Source organism: Nyctibius grandis, chromosome 31, assembly GCF_013368605.1.
Source record: "Nyctibius grandis isolate bNycGra1 chromosome 31, bNycGra1.pri, whole genome shotgun sequence".
NCBI classification, from domain to species: domain Eukaryota; kingdom Metazoa; phylum Chordata; class Aves; order Nyctibiiformes; family Nyctibiidae; genus Nyctibius; species Nyctibius grandis.
Window position 1 is genome coordinate 4909998 of NC_090688.1, and position 21216 is coordinate 4931213.

The window sequence follows — 21216 nt, forward strand, 5'->3', positions numbered from 1 at the left end:
CACCAGGATGGAAGCCAACGGGTAAAGATCAACAGCCCAGCTCCACAGGCCATTCAACGAGGGGAATGACGACAATGTTTAAGGGGGATTAGCTGCAATTAAACCTGCCCGGCACTCGCGTAACACAAGCTCTCTGCCGGGTGCCACCCGTAGCTTACAGGAGAAATGGTTTCCCAACATTTTGCCCAAGACGCGTTGAGTGTGATGCTCCTTGAAAACGATGCCAGCTCCTGTTAATCACTGGAAATCGTTACGTGGAGCTGCCTGCTCGGACACCCGGCACCGCTGCACGCACGCGCCCCAGTCCCACACCGCCCACAAGAGCATCCGCCTCTAAGGTTACACATATCACCATAATTCCAAAGTTAGAAGCAAAAAGACCAGATTTCTTGGCCTTAACTAAGGATCTTTCTTCAAAAAAGGGAAAAATTTGATGTATAACAACATTAAATTCACAACATTTGTGTTTGGGAATTGTACTATAATTCACAGCAAGTAACTGAGAAGAGAAGCCGTGACATGTCATGATTTATTGGGCATAAACACTGATCCTTTGCCAGCAAAAAAAAGAAGTTACCCTTAGACTGGAGGAAATGAGAATAACCACGACTACAGCGGGAATAACCTCCTAAAAGCAGTTACATCTACAGAGAAATCCTTCTGGAGTTTCAGAACCTGAGGACAAGCTGCAAAGGGTTAAAACACACAAGAAACATTTAGACCTCGTGCATTTTTCTAAGAGCAGATGAGGCAGAAATGGACAAAAAGCCTTCAGGGCTCAAAAAACCTCAAACTATATATTTAAAAATAGATTTATTTTTTTCTGAAGGGGATTAGTTGGAAAAAAACAAAAAGCTTTTGGAGAACAGTAGCAGGATGTGGATCTCACTTGGTGAGAGGGGGCTGTCACCTCCAGGCTGCCACCCCAGCGGGACCAGGGGGTGTCGGGAGGAGGAGGAGGAAGAGCCATCCACCATCCTGCAGCCCCAACGCTGGCTTCCAGCCACATCCCATTTTGCTACTCGTACGTTCACATTAGGAGCGAGATATTTTTAAATTTACTCTTAACACGGTCCATTTTCTGGCTTTTTTTTTCCACCCCCCCTCTTTCTCTTTCTGTAGAATGAAAATAAAACAAAGCAGGAGTCACTGAGGGTTCTCAGCTTTTACAGCTTCGCTAAAAAAATATATCTTTAAGTGCAAAGACACGTTTTCAGTCATACAGAACCAACACAGGCTGCAGTGCTTTAAAACTTTTTTCTTGTCTGTTAGAAGCAAGGGGAAAAAAATACAATAAATTACAAAAAAGCATAATCCTTCACTAAATTTCCTGTTTTGTGTCTCAGCATTAACAGTGTGCCCAAATTTCCTCCTTTTTAACGTCACAGCCAGTCCCTCCCCACCCATTTCACAAAACCCTCATCCAAAACTACGGGAGATTTCAGGCAGGTTCAAGTTCGAAATATCAGCTGAATTCATAACTCATTCCCAGGAAAAACCCAGCTCCTACACCCCTTAAAACAGAGATTAACCACACTTCGAGCTGCTCCTCTCACACGACAGCGCTTGCGCCGAACACCACCGGCATCGAGAGTCACCCGCGGTCGCTATATCCGGCCTTTTCACACAAATTTGATGTCACAACCACTTTTAGTCGTTTTTTTTCAATTATTTTGTGGCTTTTCAGGTATTCTGGAGGAGCAGCAGCAGGAAGGACGAGAGCAGTGAGCACAACCGCGCAGCGCAAAGAACATTTTAAAGGGTTTATCGAATCGATGGGCTCGCTGGAGAGAAAATTTACACACGAGAAGCTTGTGACTGTGGTGAGCAGCTTTCACTTTCACAAATAGTGTTTAAAATGAAAACACGGTCACGTTGCACAATGGCCCGTTTGTTCTGGTGTTTTAATAAAGGGCCTTTTATAGCAGAACGAAGCAGAAGCGAGCAGATAACTGGGGACTCCGGTACGTGACAGCAGTAAGATCTGCACGGCCCGAAGAGAACTGCCCATCACTTACACACCCACCAAAACCAGATGCTTCCAGCTGGTACCTGAACGCAAGGTCTGGCTCTCCCTGTTCTCTGTACTCTGGCAGTTCCAGCAATTCATTTTTAAATACAAACTAAGTGGGTAAATGTAAGACAAATTAATTTTTTTAAGAAAAGCTCCCTCCGGCTTCGCTGGCTTGTCCTCACTGCGACGACGGACAGACCACGCAGCAGGAGGGAACTGGATTTACCTTTTCTTTTAGTTTTGTTCCCAATTTAATTTCTTCTGACATTCTGCACGTCAAGCTAGGAAATCCCTAAGATAGAAAGTTAATACACCACATTATCTGGCAACAGGTGACAAGAAGGAACTGTCACACTGTCCAGAGGAGTTAGAGATGCTACAGCTGGGAAATACCAAAACTCCGGATCCCACTGACAGATTTCTGGCCCGTGGCTAAACGGATTAAATAATTTGAGTGATATCTGAGCACCGACAGAGAGCTTTCCACCTCAGAGTTCAACTGTTAGACCTTCGCACCTCAATTCCTTTGACTTCTCGTACAGATGGGGAAACCAGCACTGGATGCACCAGCCACCCGAGCACGCCAGCGCCGCGGCCACCTCACTCCAAACCATGCCCACTATGCGCTGGTAGAGGCAGGATTTTATAAACCCCTTTTTCCTCTCACTCTGCCCTCCCCGTGCAAGAATCCCCAGACAATTACAAACCTTCACCCTGCTGCTTTTCATGCAGCCATCACCTTTGGGTCACCCACCCACAGCAGAGCAGGATTGCCACCCCTCTCGCCAGCTTCGCGGCTACCCGCAGCGTCTGGGAGAGCGGCCAGCGGACTCGAGCTGCGCTGGGGTCCACAAACCCACGATGCCCGAACTATCCCCGACCCCAGCTCATCTTCACAGCCGAAAGGGCAGGAAGGTGATTTTTTTAAGTGACAGCTCGAGTTTTGCCGCTCACCACCTCCTCCCAAAGACGTCAAAGAAAACCTCCCCCAGCCACCGGCGAGCGGACACGCGGCTGTTTCTCCCCCTACACGAACCAGACCGTTGTCAGGGCAGTCGGTCAGGCGCCGGGGCTCGCCCAGCCCCGTGGCTCCGCAGCACTAACGGGATGGCTTCTGGCAGGGAGAGCCATGATCCCCCGTTACCGACAGCCACGACTTCTGCTGCCTCACTCGCACGTGAGGAAGTGGAGAACGGCAGTTACCAGCAATAAAAACCGGTGTTTTCCACAGAGCGGAGTGTCCAGTTCCTCTGGAGCCGAGTCCAGGGACCAGCAGCAGGCCCAGGAGCCGGGCACTCGCCTCGTTACGCTAACGAACTTCCGGGCACGCCAACCTCTGTAGGGCAGAGCGGTTATCTCCGTTTCACAGATAAGGAAATAAGGCAGGAAGGCAGAAGTTGGGCTGGCCACAGGGGAAGTGTGAGGAGCAGAGGACAAACCCACGTCTCCCGAGTCACACGCTCCTCTCCCGGCCACTGAATTATTCTCCTTGCCTGTTTGAACCCAGCGAAGTCAGTCTCCTGCCTTCACAGAGGGATAATGTCTTCCTAAGAGAACTCCCCATGTCAAAAAGCATTAATAACCTTAAGTAATACCGGTTAAATACTATATCCAGGGATAAGATGGATACAGAAGAACAACGGGTAGGTAGGTACGCCGAAATCATTAAAATCCACAGCAACGCTCCAGCCGCACAAAAGAGCCATTCCCATTTGTTTCACAGCTACAGATGGCAGAAGAAAACCTCTCAGACAATAAGCTCTATTTAAACATATTGATCCAGCTTTTTTGGTGCCTTTCCCCCCACACTGGCTATAACCAGAACATGATAAATGGCGCTACCTAGTCACAGAGCTCCCAGGCATTTGCTTTATGATCACGCAGCTGAGAGGGAACCCAACCCGGCAGCGATCCCATCGCCTGCACGCAACGGGACGTCCCACACAGCAGGAAGATAAAAGACCTGCAAAACCTCCAAAGGATGAAGGGCTGACAACCCTCAAGGTCTACAACCTGCTTGAGAAGCAAGGAGTCTCTGAAAAGCAGTACGTTAAGAAAACCAAGCAATTACCTAAAAGGCCTCAAGTTTACTTACAGATTCAGACTAATTATCAAGTTACTGACTTCTGTGGTCTACCACAAGTCAGCTTTTCTCCTGGTAGTAATCACCGCGGTTGTACTTCTCCAGGTCAGTTTTACAAGAAGCTCACAGCTATAAACAAACCTGAAGGCTGTCAGTTTCCCCCAAAAACCAAAGATAATTCAACACCTTAAAAGCCACAATAACTTCTTGCCTCATATACAGAGAACGTATCTCAGAGCAGAATGCAGCTCCACCACAGTCCATTTGGGTTTTATTTAAGGCCACACCTGACGGCAATGGCCCAGGACGGAGGTAAATCCCCTTCACCTGCTCCAGCACTGTTAAAGAAAACCAGCTGCAGAGCTCAGGTGCCCAGGTCCCACTCCCAAACCAGGCACTGTGACACCTCCCAGTCCCTGCTCACCTACCCAGCACACGTTGCCCTCCCTGAACCTCCTAAAGGACACCCGCCAGTGGCTTTTCATTCCACACACTTCAATTTGGAAATGAGAAGAAGGAGACAGATTTCTCTCTTTGTCTGCGGCACCCACTTATCTCCTCTACTCCGCTCCACCTCAATAATACAGAAAATCCAGCCGCTGCAGCTACCTCTCCTTTACGTAACCCGCGCACGACGGTTCTCCAGTGCCCACAGCCCTGCCCAGAACAGGCCACCATCACTGTCCCTCACCAGCCAGCAACTCCTCCAGGTATTTTCCCCTTCCCTCCTCAGCCTCTCCACACCAACCCACCGTTAACTCAACGCACAGAAAAAAACAAGTGAATTATGTGACATCAGACCTTCTGACGAGCTCTCCAACCTCCTTTTATACCCAAAAGAGGGTCTAGACCCGTTCCGCATTAAGTCACCCAACTTCCAACACGAGCTGGTGCTGAACCACGTCTCTCACTGATTACAGTTGCCCCCTCTCACCTCACCCACCCAAAAGCCCAAGAGGCTCCAGCCACGCGGCCCGCTGCCCCCACCCCCGTCACGACAGCCCCTTCCACCCAACACCCTCCCGCTGCAGCTCACCCAAAGGCCTCGGGGCCCCCCACCACAATACAGCACAGCCCCTCCCTGCGCCCACCCCCAAACACACCCCCAGATCGCCTCCTCGCGCTGATCCTCACGCAGAAATTACACTCCCCCCGGCCCACCACTCTGGGATCCCTGTTAGATACCTTCTCAGCTGCTTCACCTCCCCACCACAAGCTCCAGCACCCCCAGGGCCCCTTAAAGCCCTACCCCAGCCCACCCCACTGCCCGCAGTCTCCTCCTCTGACCTGCCCAGGGGTTCCCCTTCTCCCAGCCCTGTATCCCAGCACCCTCCTAACTCTATCACTCCAGCCCAACTCAGCCCTGGTACCCCGTGGGATTCCCAACACCCCCAGGACCTCCCAACCCCTCCACCTCCAGCCCCAGGACCTCCCAACCCCTCCACCTCCAGCCCCAGGACCCCCCAACCCCTTCACCTCCAGCCCCAGCACCCCCAGGACCTCCCAACCCCTCCACCTCCAGCCCCAGCACCCTCCCCAGCCCCCAGCACCCCCCTCCACCTGCCCAGGCACCCCTCACGGCCAGCCCCAAGCCCTCAGTGCCCCAGCACACCCACAGCCCCCTCACCCTCGCACCCCCGACCCCAGCCCCCCTTTGACCCCCCCCAGCCCCTGCCCTGGGGTCCCCTCACCCCAACTCTTTCGCCTGCAGCCTCAGGACCACCCCCCAGCCCCTCAGGGCCCTCACCCCCGTCCCCATCGCTCCCCTCGGCCTCACCGTCCCCCTCGCCCTGCCCAGAGCCCCCTCAGGACCCCCCCGAGCTGCCCCGGCCGCCCCTGGCCCAGCCCCGCCAGCCCCAAGGGCCCCGCCGCCCGGGCCGCAGCGGGCCGCGAGGGGCCCCGGGCACGGCCGGGGGCTCCGCCAGGCCGCGGCCCGCGCCGGCCATCCCCACCCGCTCGCCGGCGGCCGCCCCCCGCCCCAGGCCCCGCGGCGCGGGCGGCTCCTCACCGGTCTCGGCGGGGCCGGAGCACCGAGGGGCGGCGGAGCGGAGCCGCCGCCTCACAGACCAGCGCCGCCGCGCAACGCACCCTGCTGGCCCGCCCCGGCCGGGCGCGGGCAGCGCTGGCCCCGCCCCGCCGCCAGACTGGCAGCGCCGCCGGCCAATGGGCGCTGGCGCCGCAGGGCGCGCGGGGGGCGGTGCGGCGGGGAGGCGGGGCCGGGCGCGGCCGCCAGGTTCGGTTGAGGCGGCAGCGCGGAGGGAGGGAGGTGAAGGGGCGTGGCCGGCTGCGGAGCGGCGGGCGTGGCAGCCAATCAGCGTGCGGGGCGGGGAAAAGGGCGGGCGCATGTAAATATGTAATTAATATTAATGAGCAGGTTGCGGCGGGGAGGGGGGCGGTGCCGGCGGCACGTGGCGCCCGGGGCGCGACGCACCGGGACCCGCCGCGGCGGGACGGGCCCCCCCGGGCCCCCCCCGGATCCCCCCGGGCCCCCCGGTCTGCTCCCCCCAGGACCCCCCCGGAGCCCTCGGCGCAGCCCGGCCATGCCCCCGCGGCATCCCGGGACCCCCCCCCAGTACCGGGGTGCTGCGCTGCCCGCGGGCCCTGCGCCCTGCCCGGCCCCGGGGCGGGGGGACACGCAGCGGGGGGCGATGGAGGCAAACCCCCCCCCCCCCCGCCACCCCGCTGCGGGACTCGGGGTGCCCCAAACCCCCCCCAACCCTGGGCAGAGCCCCGGGGGCTGCAGTGCCCGGCAGTGGGGTGGGGGCCAGAGGGCAGCCCCGTGCCCCTGGGCAGAGCCCCCACCCCACTGTCCCCCCTGGGTCCCCTCAGTGCTCCCCACGTGCTGGGGGGCTGCGGCCCCGGTGTCCCCTCGCCCTGCATCCCGGTGTCCCCTGGGCCCCGGTGCGGCCGCTCTCCCCGTGAGCGAGGGGCAAACCCCGGGGGTGAAGCGGCAGCGGGGGCAGCCCCGCTGGCAGCACCAGGGCGGCAGGAACCCGCCGGGCCCGGCCATGAATCGAGGCTTTGATTCCCACAGCTGCCGCCGGCCCTGGGCGAGCGCGGCCGGCCGCGTCCCGGCGGTGCCTGGCTCCCGGTGGGGCGAGGGGGGCCCGGTGTCCCCCGTGGGGGGACGGAGCCACGGCCCTGGAGCAGGAGGGGCTGCAGCCATCGCTCCCCACCACAACTCAGTGCTGCACCAGTGTGCAGCCAGACTGCACCAGTATGTACCAGTTGCAGCTCCAGTACCACCATGAACTGAGCAATGCCAGGTCCCAGGCTGTCCCCGCCGGTTCCCTTCCCTGGGGGGTCCTGGCCCGGCTGCGGGGCACACGCCAGCCCTGGCCAGCGGCTGGGCCGGGGTTGGGCTCACAACCCCCTAATCCCGTTAGCGGGAAGGCGGCTGATTTCCCCCCTAATCCCGGTTGCTCCCATACGCCCTCGCCCGCGGGGGATTAAGCCGCTTTGGTCACAGACGGGGCTGCACCGGGCCCACGCCGGGGCACGGGATGGTGCCTTGGGGGGTGCGAGAGCCAGGACCCTCCCCACTGCCCTCCTGGGGGGACACGAGGGATGATGTCCCACCCAGCCACCCAGGGACAGATGGGGGGGTGCAGAAATGGGGGACAGGAGCCCCGGGAACAGGGGCCGGAGGTTTTCTGTCCCCAGGCTGGAGGCGTCGCGGAGCCGCTGTAAGCGCTGGGGGTGTCTCGGTGCAGGAGCCCCAAGTCCTGCTGTGACAGTGGGCGAGGCTGGGGGGGGTCCTGGGGGTCTCAGCGGGTGGGGACTGGCACCAAACGTCCCCGCGTGTGCCCATCCCGCTCTCCTGCCCCGGTGCCCACTGAAGGTCCTGGCTGCCCCCAGCCCATGGGAGGGACGTGGGGACGGGAGGGACAATGGGACAGCAGCGGTTCCTGTGGCCAGTGCCAGGGAGCTGTGACATCCCTGCGGAGCTGTGACTGTCCCCATGGAGCTCTGAGTGTCCCCATGGAGCTGTGACCGTCCCCAGAGAGCCCTGACTGTCCTCAGGGACCTGTGGCCGTCCCCACGGAGCCACAGCCAGCCCCGCAGAGCCGTGACCATCCCCACGGAGCCGTGACGTCCCCATGGAGCTGTGACCGTCCCCACAGAGCTGTGACCATCCCCACTGAGCCATGACATCCCCACGGAGCCGTGACGTCCCCCCGGAGCCGTGCCCTTGCCAAGGCCCGTGCAGCCTGCGGCAGCCCCGCTCCCCCCCCGCCGCCCCCCCGCCCGCGTGCCCACGCGCTCCCGCGCCCGCGGGGAGCAGATGGTTTCCATGGCAACAGGCATGATGACGCACGCACCCACCGCGCTCCCACCCCCCTCCCCACGGGGACGCCAGCGAGGGGCGGGGGGCACGCACCGGCGGCGGGGGGGGCTGCCGGGGCGCACGGGCACGGCGGCACACACGTGTGCACGCGGTACGGCACGTGTGTGCACACGGTATGTGCATCGGCACGGATGCTCGTACATGCATGTGCGTGCTTGCACGTGCAGTGTGCGCACACGCGTGTGCATGCACACGGTCATACATGCACAGACATGCACATACATGCACACACATGCACCCCGGTCCCCCCTCTCACCCCTCCGGGCTGAGCTCCGCGCGGGCGCCGCTCCACGGGGACGCGGGAGCGTTTCTCATCTCTTTATTGAAGGAAGACTATTTCTAGAATAAAGGCTACATCGGAACGTCACCGTGTCCCCTGGGCGCTCGGGCCCCGCGGTAAAAAGCCAGGGGTGGGGGGAGCTGGGCGCGGCGCGGGGACCCCGCCTGCCCGGGGAGACCCCCCTCGGCACCCCCTCGGGGACCCCGGCGGAGGGTGAGCGGGGCCGGAGCGAGGGGACAAACCCCGCTGGGACGAGGGGCTGGTGACAGAGCGGGGGCCCTGCTCCGGTCATGGGGGGACAAGCAGGGCTGCACCAGAGCTGGGGGGGGCCAGGGGTCCCCGGGGTGTGGGGACAGGCAGGGAGCAGGGGGGACGCTGACCGCCAGCGGGGCACCGCGGCACGGAGCAGCAGCGCCCATCACCGTGGCATCGTGGCCCAGCTGGGCTGCGGGGCTCATCCTGCATGGGAAGGGACAGCAGGGGGGTGTGGGCGTCCGGCTGGCCGTGGGGCTCCCACCGGAGCTCGCCAGGATTGTGCTGGGTCAGGACCTCCCTCGGACCCGAGGCTTTGTGCTTGGGCTGGCGGCTCGGGGCTGCGGCACCGGGACGGGGCTGGGGGCTTGGGGCGGTGGGGCAGGAGGGGGCCACGGTGCCAGGATGGGGCTGGGGGCTTGGGGCAGCGGGGCAGGAGGGGCCACGGTGCCAGGATGGGGCTGGGGGCTCGGGGCTGCGGGGCAGGAGGGGGCCACGGTGCCAGGATGGGGCTGGGGGCTCGGGGCTGCGGGGCAGGGACGGGGCTGGGGGCTCAGGGGCGGCGGGCACCGTGCGGGAGCTGCTCCCGCCCCGGGGCTCTGCCTGCAGGAGCAGAGCGCTATGGCGAGGGGACGGGGGCACGGGGAGGGCCTGGGACACGTGTGACTGTCCCCAAGGGTGACACCGACACCCCCATGTTTCACCATCCTTCCCACCCACGAGGACCAACGTGGGGTCCCTCACCGGGGAGGGGACGGGGACCGGCCGGTGCCACCAGTTGTGCTGCAGAGTGCGCGTGGGGGTGTGTGTCCGTGTGCTGCCCGGCCGCGTGTCCCCGGTGCCGCCGTGCCGGGCGCGGGGCGGTCGAGCCCCCCTCGGCTCGCCGGGACGCCCCGTCTTCGCCCGCAGACCCGGGGCGAGCGCAGCCCACGCGCCGCTGCGTCCCCGCACAGTCACAGTGATGGCACGGAGGAGGACGAGGGGACGGCCCCGCTGCGATGCCACGTCCAGGCGTGTGGGGAGGGGGAGAGGGGGGGACCGGAGGGGGGGCGCGGGCCAGTCCGGGGCTCTACATGATGCTGCACTTCCCCTTGATTTTGTCTGTCCTCTTCTGCTTGCTGGAGCGCTTCCCGTCGATGGTGAGGCTCACGTTCCTCCTCTTCTCCAGGTTGAGCAGCTCCTGGAAGAGCTCCTTGACGTTGTAGTTCATCTTGGCCGAGGTCTCCATGAAGGCGCATTTCCACTCCTTGGCCACGGCCTCCCCCTCCCTGCTCTCCACCTCCCGCTGCGTCTCGTCGCACTTGTTGCCCACCAGCATGATGGGGATGCTCTCCACGCTGCCCTTGATCTGCACGATCTGCTGGTAGATGGGCTTCAGCTCCTCCAGCGACTGCTTGCTGGTGACGGAGAAGACGAGGATGAAGGCATGGCCCTTGGAGATGGAGAGGCGCTGCATGGCCGGGAACTGGTGGCTGCCCGTCGTGTCGGTGATCTGGAGGGTGCAGACGCTCTTGTCGCAGCTGATGACCTGGCGGTAGGTGTCCTCGATGGTGGGGATGTAGGTGTCGCGGAAGGTCCCCTTCACGAAGCGCAGCACCAGCGAGCTCTTGCCCACGCCGCCGGCGCCGAACACCACCACGCGGTAGTCGTTGCTCTGCTCCGGCATCTTGCCCCAGAGACGCTGCGGGGAGAGAGGGAGGCGTCACGCCGGGAGCGGGGGCTTCAGGATGGACCCCCCGCCCCTGCTCACAGCCCCCTTTGAGATGGAGCCCCCCCTGCTCCAACAAGTCCAACACAACTGGGGGGTCCCGGCCCCCCCGTGCCCTTGGGACGCCCTTGCCAGGCGGCCGGGCCAGGACGGGGCTCGCCGCCCGCCCGGGGTGCAGCAGCGTTGGCTATTTTTACCAGCCGCCCGCTGCGGCCATATGGCCGAGCCGTGGCCACCGGCACAGCAGCTGCAGCCGAGGCTGCCGGGGCAGCGTGCTGGGGGGGGCACACCGGGCACCCACGGGACCCCCGGAGCAGCCCCACGGGGCAGCCACCAGCCCAGCGAGGACCTGGTGGCACCCAGAGCCCCCAGCCAGCCCCTCCGGCTCCCCCACGCACGGCTGCTGCGGCTGCCGAGGACGGAGGTGCCATTTCAGACACAGACCTCGGCACCTGCCACGCTGCCCGGTGCCCTGCCACCCCGTGTCACCCTGTCCTACCCCGTGCTGTGCCACCCTGTACCATCCCTCTGCTCTGCTCCCGCCCTGGGGACGCAGCGGGGAGCGGAGAGAGGTGAGCACCGGGGGGGAGTGTGCCATGGCTGTGGGCTCGTGCCATGGCCGTGGGCTCGTGCCATGGCTGTGGGCTTGTGCCATGGCTGTGGGCTCGTGGCCTGCAGGCTCGGAGACCCCCGTGGCAACCCTCACACTGCCAAACCTCAGTGCCCGCTCGCAGGGATGCACGGGCCCGGGCAGGGTCCCCTCTTGTGCCCCCCCTGAGCAACACAACCCCCAGGTACCGCAGCCCCCTCGTCCCCAGGCGCCGCCGGGGGAACCAGCCCTGTCCCACGGCTGCTGCATCCCCACCCTGTGGCACCAGCAGGTCCGGACCCTGCCAGCGACCCCAGCATGTCCCCAAACACCCGGGCAGGTGCTGGTGGCTGCAGAGCCAGGCGAGCGATGGCTCAGGAGCTGGGCAAGGAGCCCATCACCGCGGCCTCGGGCAGCCTCGGGGCTCGTCCCACCGCCGGCTCCCCGGGCACAGGGTGGGAAAATGCTCCCCTGGGATCCCACCGTGTCGGGGGTGTCGCTGGCACGTGGGGACGGGCACGGAGCAGGGGCCACGTGTGGGGACGTCACACCTCGGCCGGGGCTGGCGACGGTCCTGCCCGTCCCACCTGCCCGCGGTGCGGCCAAAGGCAACCGTGGCCTCGTGGCCACGGCGTGGGGCTGGGGCCGAGGGGCTGCACCCGGGGGTGCCCAAAGGCCCCGCGCCCTGCGCCAGCCCCCACCCAACAGCCCCCTGTGCCAGCGGGTCCCGACCACGGCCTCCCCCCGGCTCCTGGGGACGGGGCCACGGGCCCGGGCCTCATCCTGCCGACCCCCAGCACCCTCCCACCCGGACCCGCAGCGCTGCGGGAGAGAAACAGCCGGGGGGGGTCCGGGGGTGGGGATGGAGGAGCAGGGGCAGGGCGGGAGGGAGGGATGGAGGCGGGGGAGGATGCGGGCAGGGGCACCCCGGACCCCCCGCCGGTGCTGGGGCACCCCCGGCCCCGCTCCCCGGCCCCCCGCCGCCCGGTCGCATTGCGGTGCCGCCGCCTCACCGTGTCCTGCCCGGGATCCGCCCTTGGCTGCGGGCTGCGCGGCCGCCTCAGCGCATGGCCCGGCCCGGGGCGGCCCCGGCGCGGCGGCTCCGCTCCGCCCGGCTCGGTGCGGCGGAGCCCGGCCCGGCCCGGCGCGGTGCGGCTCGGTGCTGCGCGGTGCGGTGCGATGCGATGCGGTGCGGCGGGGCCGGCTCGGTGCGGTGCTGCGCGGTGCGGCGGGGCCGGTGCGGTTCGGTGCGGTGCGGCCGCCGCAGAGCCGATCCCGCCCCGCCGCCGGCCCCGCCCGCCGCGCCCGCCCCGCCCGGGGCCGCCGGACCCCCGGGCTCAGCCCCGAGCGGCTCCGGGACGGGGACAGGCGGCAGCGGCGGGGACAGAGGGACAGGGACAGAGGGACAGGGACAGGCGGGACGGGGATGCACGGACAGGGACAGACGGACAGGGATGGGGACACACGGGGATGGGGACAGACGGACAGGGACAGACGGGATAGGAATGCATGGACAGGGACAGATGGACAGGGATGGGGACACACGGACCAGGATGGGGACAGACAGGGACGCACCGACAGGGATAGAGGGGGACGAGGACACACGAACAGGCATGTGGACACCCAGACCACACATGGACACGGGCACAGGTGGGGACACGGACACACAGACAGGGATGCACAGCCCAGGGACACATGGATGGGGACACAGACCCACAGATGGTGACAGGGGGACACAGGGACACACAGACAGGACAGACAGATGCCGTCACCTCAAGCTGGCAGGACACAGGCAGTGGCAGGGTGTCGGGGTCTGGCTTTGGGGACACAGCTGCCTGTGCTGCCACCGTGTCACGCCAGCACGGGACCAGGAGCCTGTGCACACGCATGTACACGCATGTGCACGATGGGGCTCTGTCACTGACCACAGTGTCCCCTGCCCAGGTGCCGCGGCAGAGCGGGGTCAGGAGCCCCAAAACCCTGGAGGGGCCGTGGCCGGGGCAGAGCTGCTCCTGGCAGCAGCACCCTCTGCGAGGGGACACACTGGAGGTCCTCAGGTGGCACCCAGGGGACCTCAGGACCCCCCAGCCCACCTCCTGGCCCCACCGTGGCGGGGCTTGAGGTGACCCTGGGGACACAAAGCTCCCTGCCGAGGTCGGGGTCTGCCAGCGCCGGGGCGCGCGGCCGGGGGCTGCCAGGCCGGGCTGCGTGACTCAGGCTCGCTCCTGAGCGGCAGCAATTAAAATCCGCAGCCGCTATTAATAGCTGCCGGAGGAGGGGGGGGCCGCGGCGGCACCCACGCGCCTGTCAACACGCATCCCGCCGAGGAGGCCGCTGGGCCAGCGCGAGCGGGGGGCCACGGCCACCCGTGGGGACACCGGCCTTCCCCCTTGGGGACAGGGCTCCAGCCAGCAGCCACAGCCCCCTCCCACCAAAGGCCACCCCCCCCGGGCGCCCCCGACCCCGCAGCGTTATGAGCTGGACGGATACTACTCGTTAGAGAGGATGAATGAGGTTCCTTGATCATTTTAGCTGCGGCTCCTCCTCCGATTCATTCAGGCCCCGCTCCCCGCCAAGCCCTGCGCCGCGGGGACGCTGCCGGCGGCACACGCAGGGCTGGATCACGCCGAAGGGGCTGCGAGAAGAGGGGAGGGGGGGGTCCTGCTCCCACGCTCCCCCTCCCCGCTCAGCACAGCTCCATGGGGGTCTGGTCGGTAGCCCCTCGCTGCCGCCCACCCCCTCCCCATGGTGGGGTTTGCCCCCCTCGGGGCTGTGCATGTGCCCCCACCCCATGATCGGGGCAGGGAGCAGCTGGCGGAGCGATGGGGGACATCGAATAACCGAGAGACACGAAGGGGAGAAGGGCAGAGCCTTTATTGGGAGCCCCTGAACCCGCCCCGCAGCGCTGGATAAACCCCGCGGGGCACGGGCAGCCCCCCCAGCGAGGGGGGAGAGGGGGCCAGCTCAGCACCTCCTAGCCCTGTGCCTGCTCCCCGGGCCAGCCCCGCTCCCAAACCCCACCAGAAGAAGATGGGGTGTAAATGGAGGGTCCAGCCCGCCCCCCTGCTGTCACACTGACCCCAGACCCAGGGACCATGGGGGATCCCTGACCCCCTCAGTAGATCCCCACACGAGCTGCCCAAGAGAAGTGAAATAACACACGGAGGTTTTACCACCTCAAGGCAAATCACATTCTCGTCAGGCCCTGCTAATTTGTGTCATCCAAGGCCTGAAATAACCCTCCCTCCCCCCTTCCACGCCAGGTTTTTCAAAGCAAGATTAATTGACTTGGGGATGGTGCAGCAATTAAAGCAGAGAGCACCAGGAAGCGTCAGATGATGCTCATCAGCCTCCACATGCTGCAGCGGTGCCAACCACTGGCTCCAAGATGCTGCTTCACCATCTCCCCCGTCCTTCTCCCCGCTTGGATCACGCTAACGGGGACCGTGCCGGGGCCGAGGCCGCTCTGCATCGTTAGGATTCCAGCGGCGCTTCCCAAAGCTCGGCTCTGCCTGCGGAAGCTGTTGCAGAAGCAAAGGCTACGTCTAATTAAAATGCAGCCCCGGGGAGGAGCGTGGCCAGGGCTGCGGAGGGTGGGCTCGCGGCTCCAGCCTCTGAGCCTGGCTCCTCGCCTGGGAGGGCAGAGCCCATGGACCACGGCGGGATCCGCGCCTGGAGACACGGAGAGATCTGCTCGCACGCAGTCCGACTGCGAGTGTCTCTAATCAACCCTTCCACCACCACGTAAAGCCCCAGGGAAGAGATTCCTCTCCTTTGCAAAGCCGCTGCGAGCGGCACGGCCACGTGAGCCTGCGCACAGCGGGAGCAGCCCTGGAGACGCGTCTGATGGCGGCTGCTACGCCCGTGTCACCGCAGCCCATCCAAACACAAGCGCTTGCCCTAAAATATTAACACTGCAAAGCGTTGCTGCCCGTTTCTTACAAGCTACGGGCTCCCGGGGCTGCGTGAGCGCTGTGGAGGGGCCTTCGGGCAGAGGATCTGCAACTGACACCTGAACACACAGCTGGGGGTTTGCTTTGATGCTCCACGTCTGGACGAGATGCAGAGGACAAAGCACGGGACAGGAGCCTGGCATCACTTCTTCCATTAATCACTCTGAGAATAGATGCTCCCAGAGCCACTCGTGGGTTAAAACAGCAGCTCAGCTCTGGGGACCTGGGGCACCAAGCGAGCAGCCCCAGGAGGGGTGGTGTTTTTGGCAGCTATTGCGACCAGGTTTTGCTCAAAACTAAGCAGCAGAAGCGGCTTCGTGCAGCTGGGCACTGTGTGAGCCCACCTGCTTCGGGCTTCATCACTCTTATCGTCACTCACCTTCTCAGAGCCTGAAAGCGAAGGAAGCGGGCTCTCGGCCCCGGTTTCTGCACAGAAGGAGGGAGGGGGCTGGCTGTGCAGGGAAGGAGGGGGGGGGCTGGCTCTGCAGACCACCAGGAAGCCACAGCCTTGACAAGCTCTTTGCAGGCAGCCCAAGAACCAGATTCTTAACGTTTGTGTCGACTAATCTCTGCACAAGCTGCTGCACCCACAGACCCAAGGGGTAGGGACACCACCTTGGGACATTTACACTGGGACACTCCTCATTTTCATCTCCCTCTGAGCACACAGGAAGAAATTCTCCTTCTTCAGGGCAATACGGAGATACCACCTGGACTGTGATGTTTAACTTGGCTGTCGAGCTTCAGTGCGCCCCTTGGCTGAAGAGGGGACTCCTCTCCGGTGCCGTTCGCCAGGGAAGGAGGCAAGGTTCACTTCCCATCGCTCCCACGCTCACCACTTGAAGAAGACCAGCCCAGCCAGAGCCGTGTAGCCCAGCACCAGGCAGAGAACCTTCAAGAGACGGTCGTTCTTGTCTTCCAACTCCTTCGCAAGGATCTCAAAGAAGGTGATGAACAAGAAAGTGCCCCCCGCGATGCCTTGCAGGAGCAGGGAAGTGATGTTGCTGGCTGCGTTTTGGGTGCTCTCAATCCCCATCCCAATGCTAATGCCCAGAGGGATCATCAGGCTCACTGTCACAGCCACCTTCACAGCATCCTTCAGGGACAACGAGGCCTTGGCCATGCTGATGCCCAATGCCACCGCTACCAGCGTCTCGTGAATGGCAACTCCGAGGAACAAGCTCATGACTTTGCCACCCTCCTCCTGCAAGCCCAGGGCCAGTCCCTCGAAGATGGAGTGTGTGCACAGAGCAAACACCAGCCCGATGAGCCGTAAGGGGCCGGAGCGGGAGAGCTCCTGGATGTTCAGGCTGTGGGAGTGGTGACCGTGGTCACTGTACACCATGCGCCCTCGGGAAGACGCGATGAAGGGACTCTCGTATTCGGAGTCACTCCCGACATCCGACCCGGCGTTGAAGGTCTCCAGGTCGATGAAGGAAGGCTTCTCCTTCTGGAAGGTCAAGACGAGCTGCTCCACAAAGACCGTCACAAAGAAGCCAACCATCATGATGGTCTCAGCCACCGGGTAGTCCGTGGTCACGTTGCCCTGCCTGAGCACGTCATCGAGCTGGAACAAAGCAAATAATCCACAGTGAATCAATCACCGTTGTCCCTCCAACGGGAAACATTCCTGTTGTGTTCACACAATTCTAAACGGACACTAAATTGATCCATGACACTACCACACTTGTACACAGGCCCTCCTGATCTGACACACCAGGCACAGCGCAGCCGTTTCTGAGCCACGAGACACAGACCCTTCACCCCCAGACCCACAGGGGCAGAGGTCTGGTGGCCTGGGTGCGGGCAGGGCAGGAGAGGGGAGGGTGGTCCCCCCCGCACACACTCAGCGGCACAGGTTCATGAACACTGCTCATAAGCAAGAGGCTCACAAGCGTTTACCTTTCCTCTCACAGCAGGCAGCAAGGCGTTGAAGCAGGTGGCCAGGAAGACCCCTCCTCCAAAAGAATTGCAGAGGGCAAGAACCTTCCTGGAGCGATGAACTTTCTCGTAATCGGCCTCAATTATCTTGACGGGGAGGAGGGACCCAGCCAGCATGAGGACGCAGATGCCCAGCAGACACAGCACTTTGGCAACCACGATCTTCATCGCGCTCTCTCGTGCAGGGCCCTGAGGACAGCAGCTCGTGGGGGTCCCTCCGGCTGCTGCTAGAGCGGGGACATCAGCAGGCGACGGCACAGACAGGCCTCGAGGGAACGGTGCTCCTGGGCTCAGTCCCTGTGGACAGGAGGCAACCAAGAGAGATTGTCCTATTATAAGCACCTCACACCCCAAACTGCGCGCCAGGATCTGTGCAGCAACCACCTCACCTCCCCAGAGGGTGGAAATCACCAAGGCAGCACCTCACACGCAGCAGGGAGAGAAACCACAGGGAAGAGACAAACTTAACTGCAGCAAATAGTCACTTAAAAACCTTGTGAGGATTGTAGTGGCCACAGCGAGCTGGCACAGCCCCAGGTTTTAGAGGTTTAATTTGAAACACCTACACAAAACGCTTGATCCTGCAGCAAGATCCACCTGAGTCCAACCAACAGATGAAGTCTTTGGTTTTTAACCATGAGAAAAGAATATGGACTTGAGCTGGCGGTATTTGTCACTCAGAAATGAACTTAAATTTTATCTCCCTCCAACATTCACAAGGGTTTTTTTTGTACTGCCCTTGAAACGAGACCATCAGATTCATTCCTGCTCGGTCCCCTGAGCCACTGTCACCATCTCGCTGGGGTGGGTGGGAGCCTCCACAGTCGGTTGGTTGCTCTGTACCAGGAGTCAGGGGAAGTTTTGATTCCCTTAAATCATTAAAGGGAAACCCTACGGAGAAATTCCCTGCAAGGTTCTCTACTGTCCATAGGGTGTAACAAAAGAGGAGGCAGAGGGGGTTTCAGACGAGAGAAAAACACAAGATTTGAGTTGCCCAAGTCACAAAAACTGACTCGATCTGAGAAGTAAAAGCGTTTCCCTCCAGGTCACACACAGTGGCAGCGAAATGTGTTTTCCTGAAATCCTTTTACAAAAGAACAACGCTATTTATAACATCTATGAACAGAAATAAACGTGAACAGGTCCCTCTATGGCTCCGCATTCTTGCGGCAGCACAGCCAGAACCTCGGAGGGTCTCACCACTTGCACCGAATTGACTTGTACGGTCAAACCAACGGCACCTCCAGAAGGTTCTCTCACAGGTCACCCAGGTGAGGGCTGCCAGGCATCGGGGTAACGAGCTGCCCCAGAACACTTCCAGCCACGCTGACACCCACAGCCGTGATGGACAAGTTAAATAATTGGATACCTGCTCGTTGGAGCAGCAAATTCATTTTAACACAAAAGATTCCTGAGGCTAAAGCCTCCCTTGAGGGCTGACAGCATTAATCACTGTCACCATTTCTGCACAGCGGGCTGCACAACTGGCGCTTTTGCTGAAAGGAAAGTGGGAGACTGAACGACTCTGGACTTGGAAAGGGAGTTTAAAGCTTTTTTCCAAGTTTTCAGGTCAAGCAGGAATGAATAGAGAGAGGTCATGGCGGTCAGGCCACCTGGTTCTCAGCCGGGCATCCACGGGGAGCGACGTTCATCAGCAGAAAACCCTCCTCTGACGACACTCACTGACTCACTCCCTTGTGAGCCCCGCAGCCGAGCCGGGTCTGGACAAGTCCAGAGCCTGAAATCTCTGTGTACATTGTCAGGGCTCCCGCAGCAGGCTGACGAGCAGGCTCCCCCCCAGAGCTGCTGGCTCCAGGGCTGCCAGCGCTCGTCAGCGCCGAGCTGACCCAGCTAACGAGTCACGCTAACGAGTCACGCTGCCTTTGCAAAGCACGCGCCGCGCTCCCAGCGTCAACAGAACGACAAGGATCTCACCTCGCGCGGGGATGTGCCACGCTTCCCAAACGAACTCTCTCAGAAAACGACGTCAGCAACGACGCCTTGAGACCGCAGCTCACCCCAGCCTGCGACTGCACCCGCTGGGTGCGAAGGCACCACCCACGCCTGCCGCGTCAGGCAGCCAGACAGCTCCCAGGACAGAGGAGAGGAAGAAAAACCTGTTTTTTTTCCCCCAGAATTCACACCTCCTCTGGAACACACCCAGCTTCCACTCAGAAATTCAGAGACCCCCTCATCTATTTTTATTCTTTCTTTTCTTTTTTTTTTTAACCCAGCAACAGCCCCCCACAAAGCGTAAAGCCTCGAGCTCCCAGGCGGAGCAGCCGCCCTCCAGTGCCCCCAGACCTGGGGGAAAAGCAACTTCGTGAAAAAACAAAGCAGCGAGTACAACCTTGTGGTTCTCCTCGCCTGCTCTTTCTGTTCAGGAGCCGGCGCTGCCAACGTCGGGGTTATTTCAGCAGCTTGAAAACTTCCATAATAAAGAACTAACTCAGGACGGGGGCTGCTTGGCTTAATGGCCCCTAATGAAACGCTCAAGCCATGAAAAATAACAAAGCAGACGGCCCTCTGTGGGGGAAAAATGGGTTTTCTTATGCGTGATCCTTTAAATCTCAGATTTTCTGATAAAACCACACGCTCACGATGCGCCCAGCGGCACAGCGAAGGCGGCGTGACCCCAAAACCAGGCTGGCTTCGCCCCGAGCCCCGCTTGTCCCAGCCCCTCCACATGGCCCTGGTCACCCTGAGGGGGGGGTGCTGGGTGGGGGGCTCCTCCCAGGCCACCGGCGCAGGCCTCAGCCTGCCTGAGCGCCCCAGAAGGGTGCGGGGATGAAAGCGGGGGGGGTCTACGTGGGTCGCTGAGGGAGGGTGGTCGGCAGCTCGGCTGGGGGGGGGGCCCTCACGGCCAGGGCCCACCCTGTCACCCCGCACCCCCACACCCCGCCATCACCCCCCAGCCCCAGTTACCCCAGGAACAGCCCCCCCAGCCCCGCTGTTACCCCCCTAACGCCTCCCGCCCCCCCCCAGCCCCGCCGTTACCTCACGACACCCCCCCCGGCCCCCTCTTACCCCTCCGCCACCCCCGTTACCCCGGTAACAGCCCCCTCCCCTCGCCCCCCCACTCACGCGCCGGCTCCCGCTCGCGCCCCGTCCAAACAGCCCCCGCAACGGCTCCCGCCCACGACGCCCTCCCATTGGCCGCGGCGGAAAGCTCGGCCGCCCATTGGCCGCGAGGGCCGCCCGTCAGCCCGCCCACGCGCTGCGGGGGCCGCTCCCAGCGCCCGGCTCGGCCTTGCGGGGCGCCGCCCAACAGCGCCCGCGGGAAACGCGGACCGCGACGGAGGGTTCCGGGGCGGCGCCGGCCCCGCAGCGCTGTCCGGTGCCGCCGGTGCTGAGCGGGCCGGGCCCGGGTCACCCTGGAGCTGTCCAAAGCGGCGGAGCAGACCCACAGCCGAGGAAACGCACCCTCCACCGCTCCATCCCCTAATCCTGCAAGTTTTCAGCTGCGTTTAGTTAAAAGAAACATGTAAATTCGGTCAAAATAGCACAAAGAGCTGAAACAAACCTAAAAAATCCTCCATCGAGGAGCAGCCGCAGCCTCACACGGGCAGGAGCACTTCCCTGGAGAGCTGCACACGGTGGTATAAAAATAAAACCATCAAGAGACATGAGGAAATAGAGCTACAGCTACAAAAAACCCAAGCAGGGCAAGGAAAGGAAGGAGCACTGAAATTATCTGAAAAGGGAGGAAAAAAAATCCCTGCAGTTTTCTCCTTTTGGAAAATTCCTCAACATTTTCTTCCCACGCTGTCCTACAGGCTAAAACTTCTCCTTTTGTCAGGGTACAAAACCCAGCTGGAGAGAACTTAAAGGGAGCAGGCGAAGCAGAAGTGGAAAGAAAAGATCTCCTATTTCTGTGCTGCAGAAATCCACAGGAGGAGCATTTCAGGAGAGAACAAAACACTGGGAGAGGCGGAGGATAAAACCTGTGCCCTGAGGGAGCGCAGCCCCGACCCCGCACCAGCAGTGCTGGACACACACCCCGCAGCCCAGCACACGCCTGGGTCTCGCTTCAGGCACCTGGGCAAGA

At 62.2% G+C, this 21216-nt stretch overlaps 3 protein-coding genes across 7 annotated transcripts in view; all 3 read right to left on the bottom strand.

The window, feature by feature from the left end:
* Positions 1-6199, bottom strand: part of GNG7 (G protein subunit gamma 7) — a 69719-nt gene extending 63520 nt beyond the window's left edge. For both annotated transcript variants that reach the window (XM_068420606.1, XM_068420605.1), the window contains exon 1: positions 6106-6199. The gene's annotated coding sequence lies outside the window, so the exon portion shown is untranslated. The remainder of the gene's footprint in view (positions 1-6105) is intronic.
* A 2602-nt stretch (positions 6200-8801) lies between these two features.
* On the bottom strand, positions 8802-12348 carry DIRAS1 (DIRAS family GTPase 1). Its single transcript, XM_068420619.1, has 2 exons — positions 12288-12348; positions 8802-10658 (listed from the first exon to the last, which is right to left on the bottom strand). Exon 2 carries the CDS (start codon positions 10641-10643, stop codon positions 10047-10049), a length of 597 nt encoding a protein of 198 aa, XP_068276720.1. The 5' UTR covers positions 10644-10658; positions 12288-12348; the 3' UTR covers positions 8802-10046.
* Positions 12349-14162: 1814 nt separating this feature from the next.
* Positions 14163-20312, bottom strand: SLC39A3 (solute carrier family 39 member 3). Of its 4 annotated transcripts, none has more exons than XM_068420601.1 (4): positions 20253-20288; positions 19519-19694; positions 17130-17465; positions 14163-16794 (listed from the first exon to the last, which is right to left on the bottom strand). In XM_068420601.1, exons 3-4 carry the CDS (start codon positions 17334-17336, stop codon positions 16060-16062), a joined length of 942 nt encoding a protein of 313 aa, XP_068276702.1. In that variant the 5' UTR covers positions 17337-17465; positions 19519-19694; positions 20253-20288; the 3' UTR covers positions 14163-16059. The 4 variants fall into 4 exon arrangements, with proteins under 4 accessions (XP_068276702.1, XP_068276699.1, XP_068276701.1 ...); XM_068420598.1 differs by having other exon boundaries at positions 19104-19694; XM_068420600.1 differs by lacking the exon at positions 19519-19694 and having other exon boundaries at positions 20253-20312.
* Positions 20313-21216: the final 904 nt, after the last annotated feature.

Coding starts and splice junctions, on each gene's coding strand:
- DIRAS1 (XM_068420619.1), bottom strand. CDS start 10,643: ATGCCGGAGCAGAGCAACGACTACCGCGTGGTGGTGTTCGGCGCCGGC.
- SLC39A3 (XM_068420600.1), bottom strand. CDS start 17,336: ATGAAGATCGTGGTTGCCAAAGTGCTGTGTCTGCTGGGCATCTGCGTC. Junction 16,795..17,129: donor TGCCTGCTGTGAGAGGAAAG/GTAAACGCTTGT, acceptor GCTTTGTTCCAG/CTCGATGACGTGCTCAGGCA.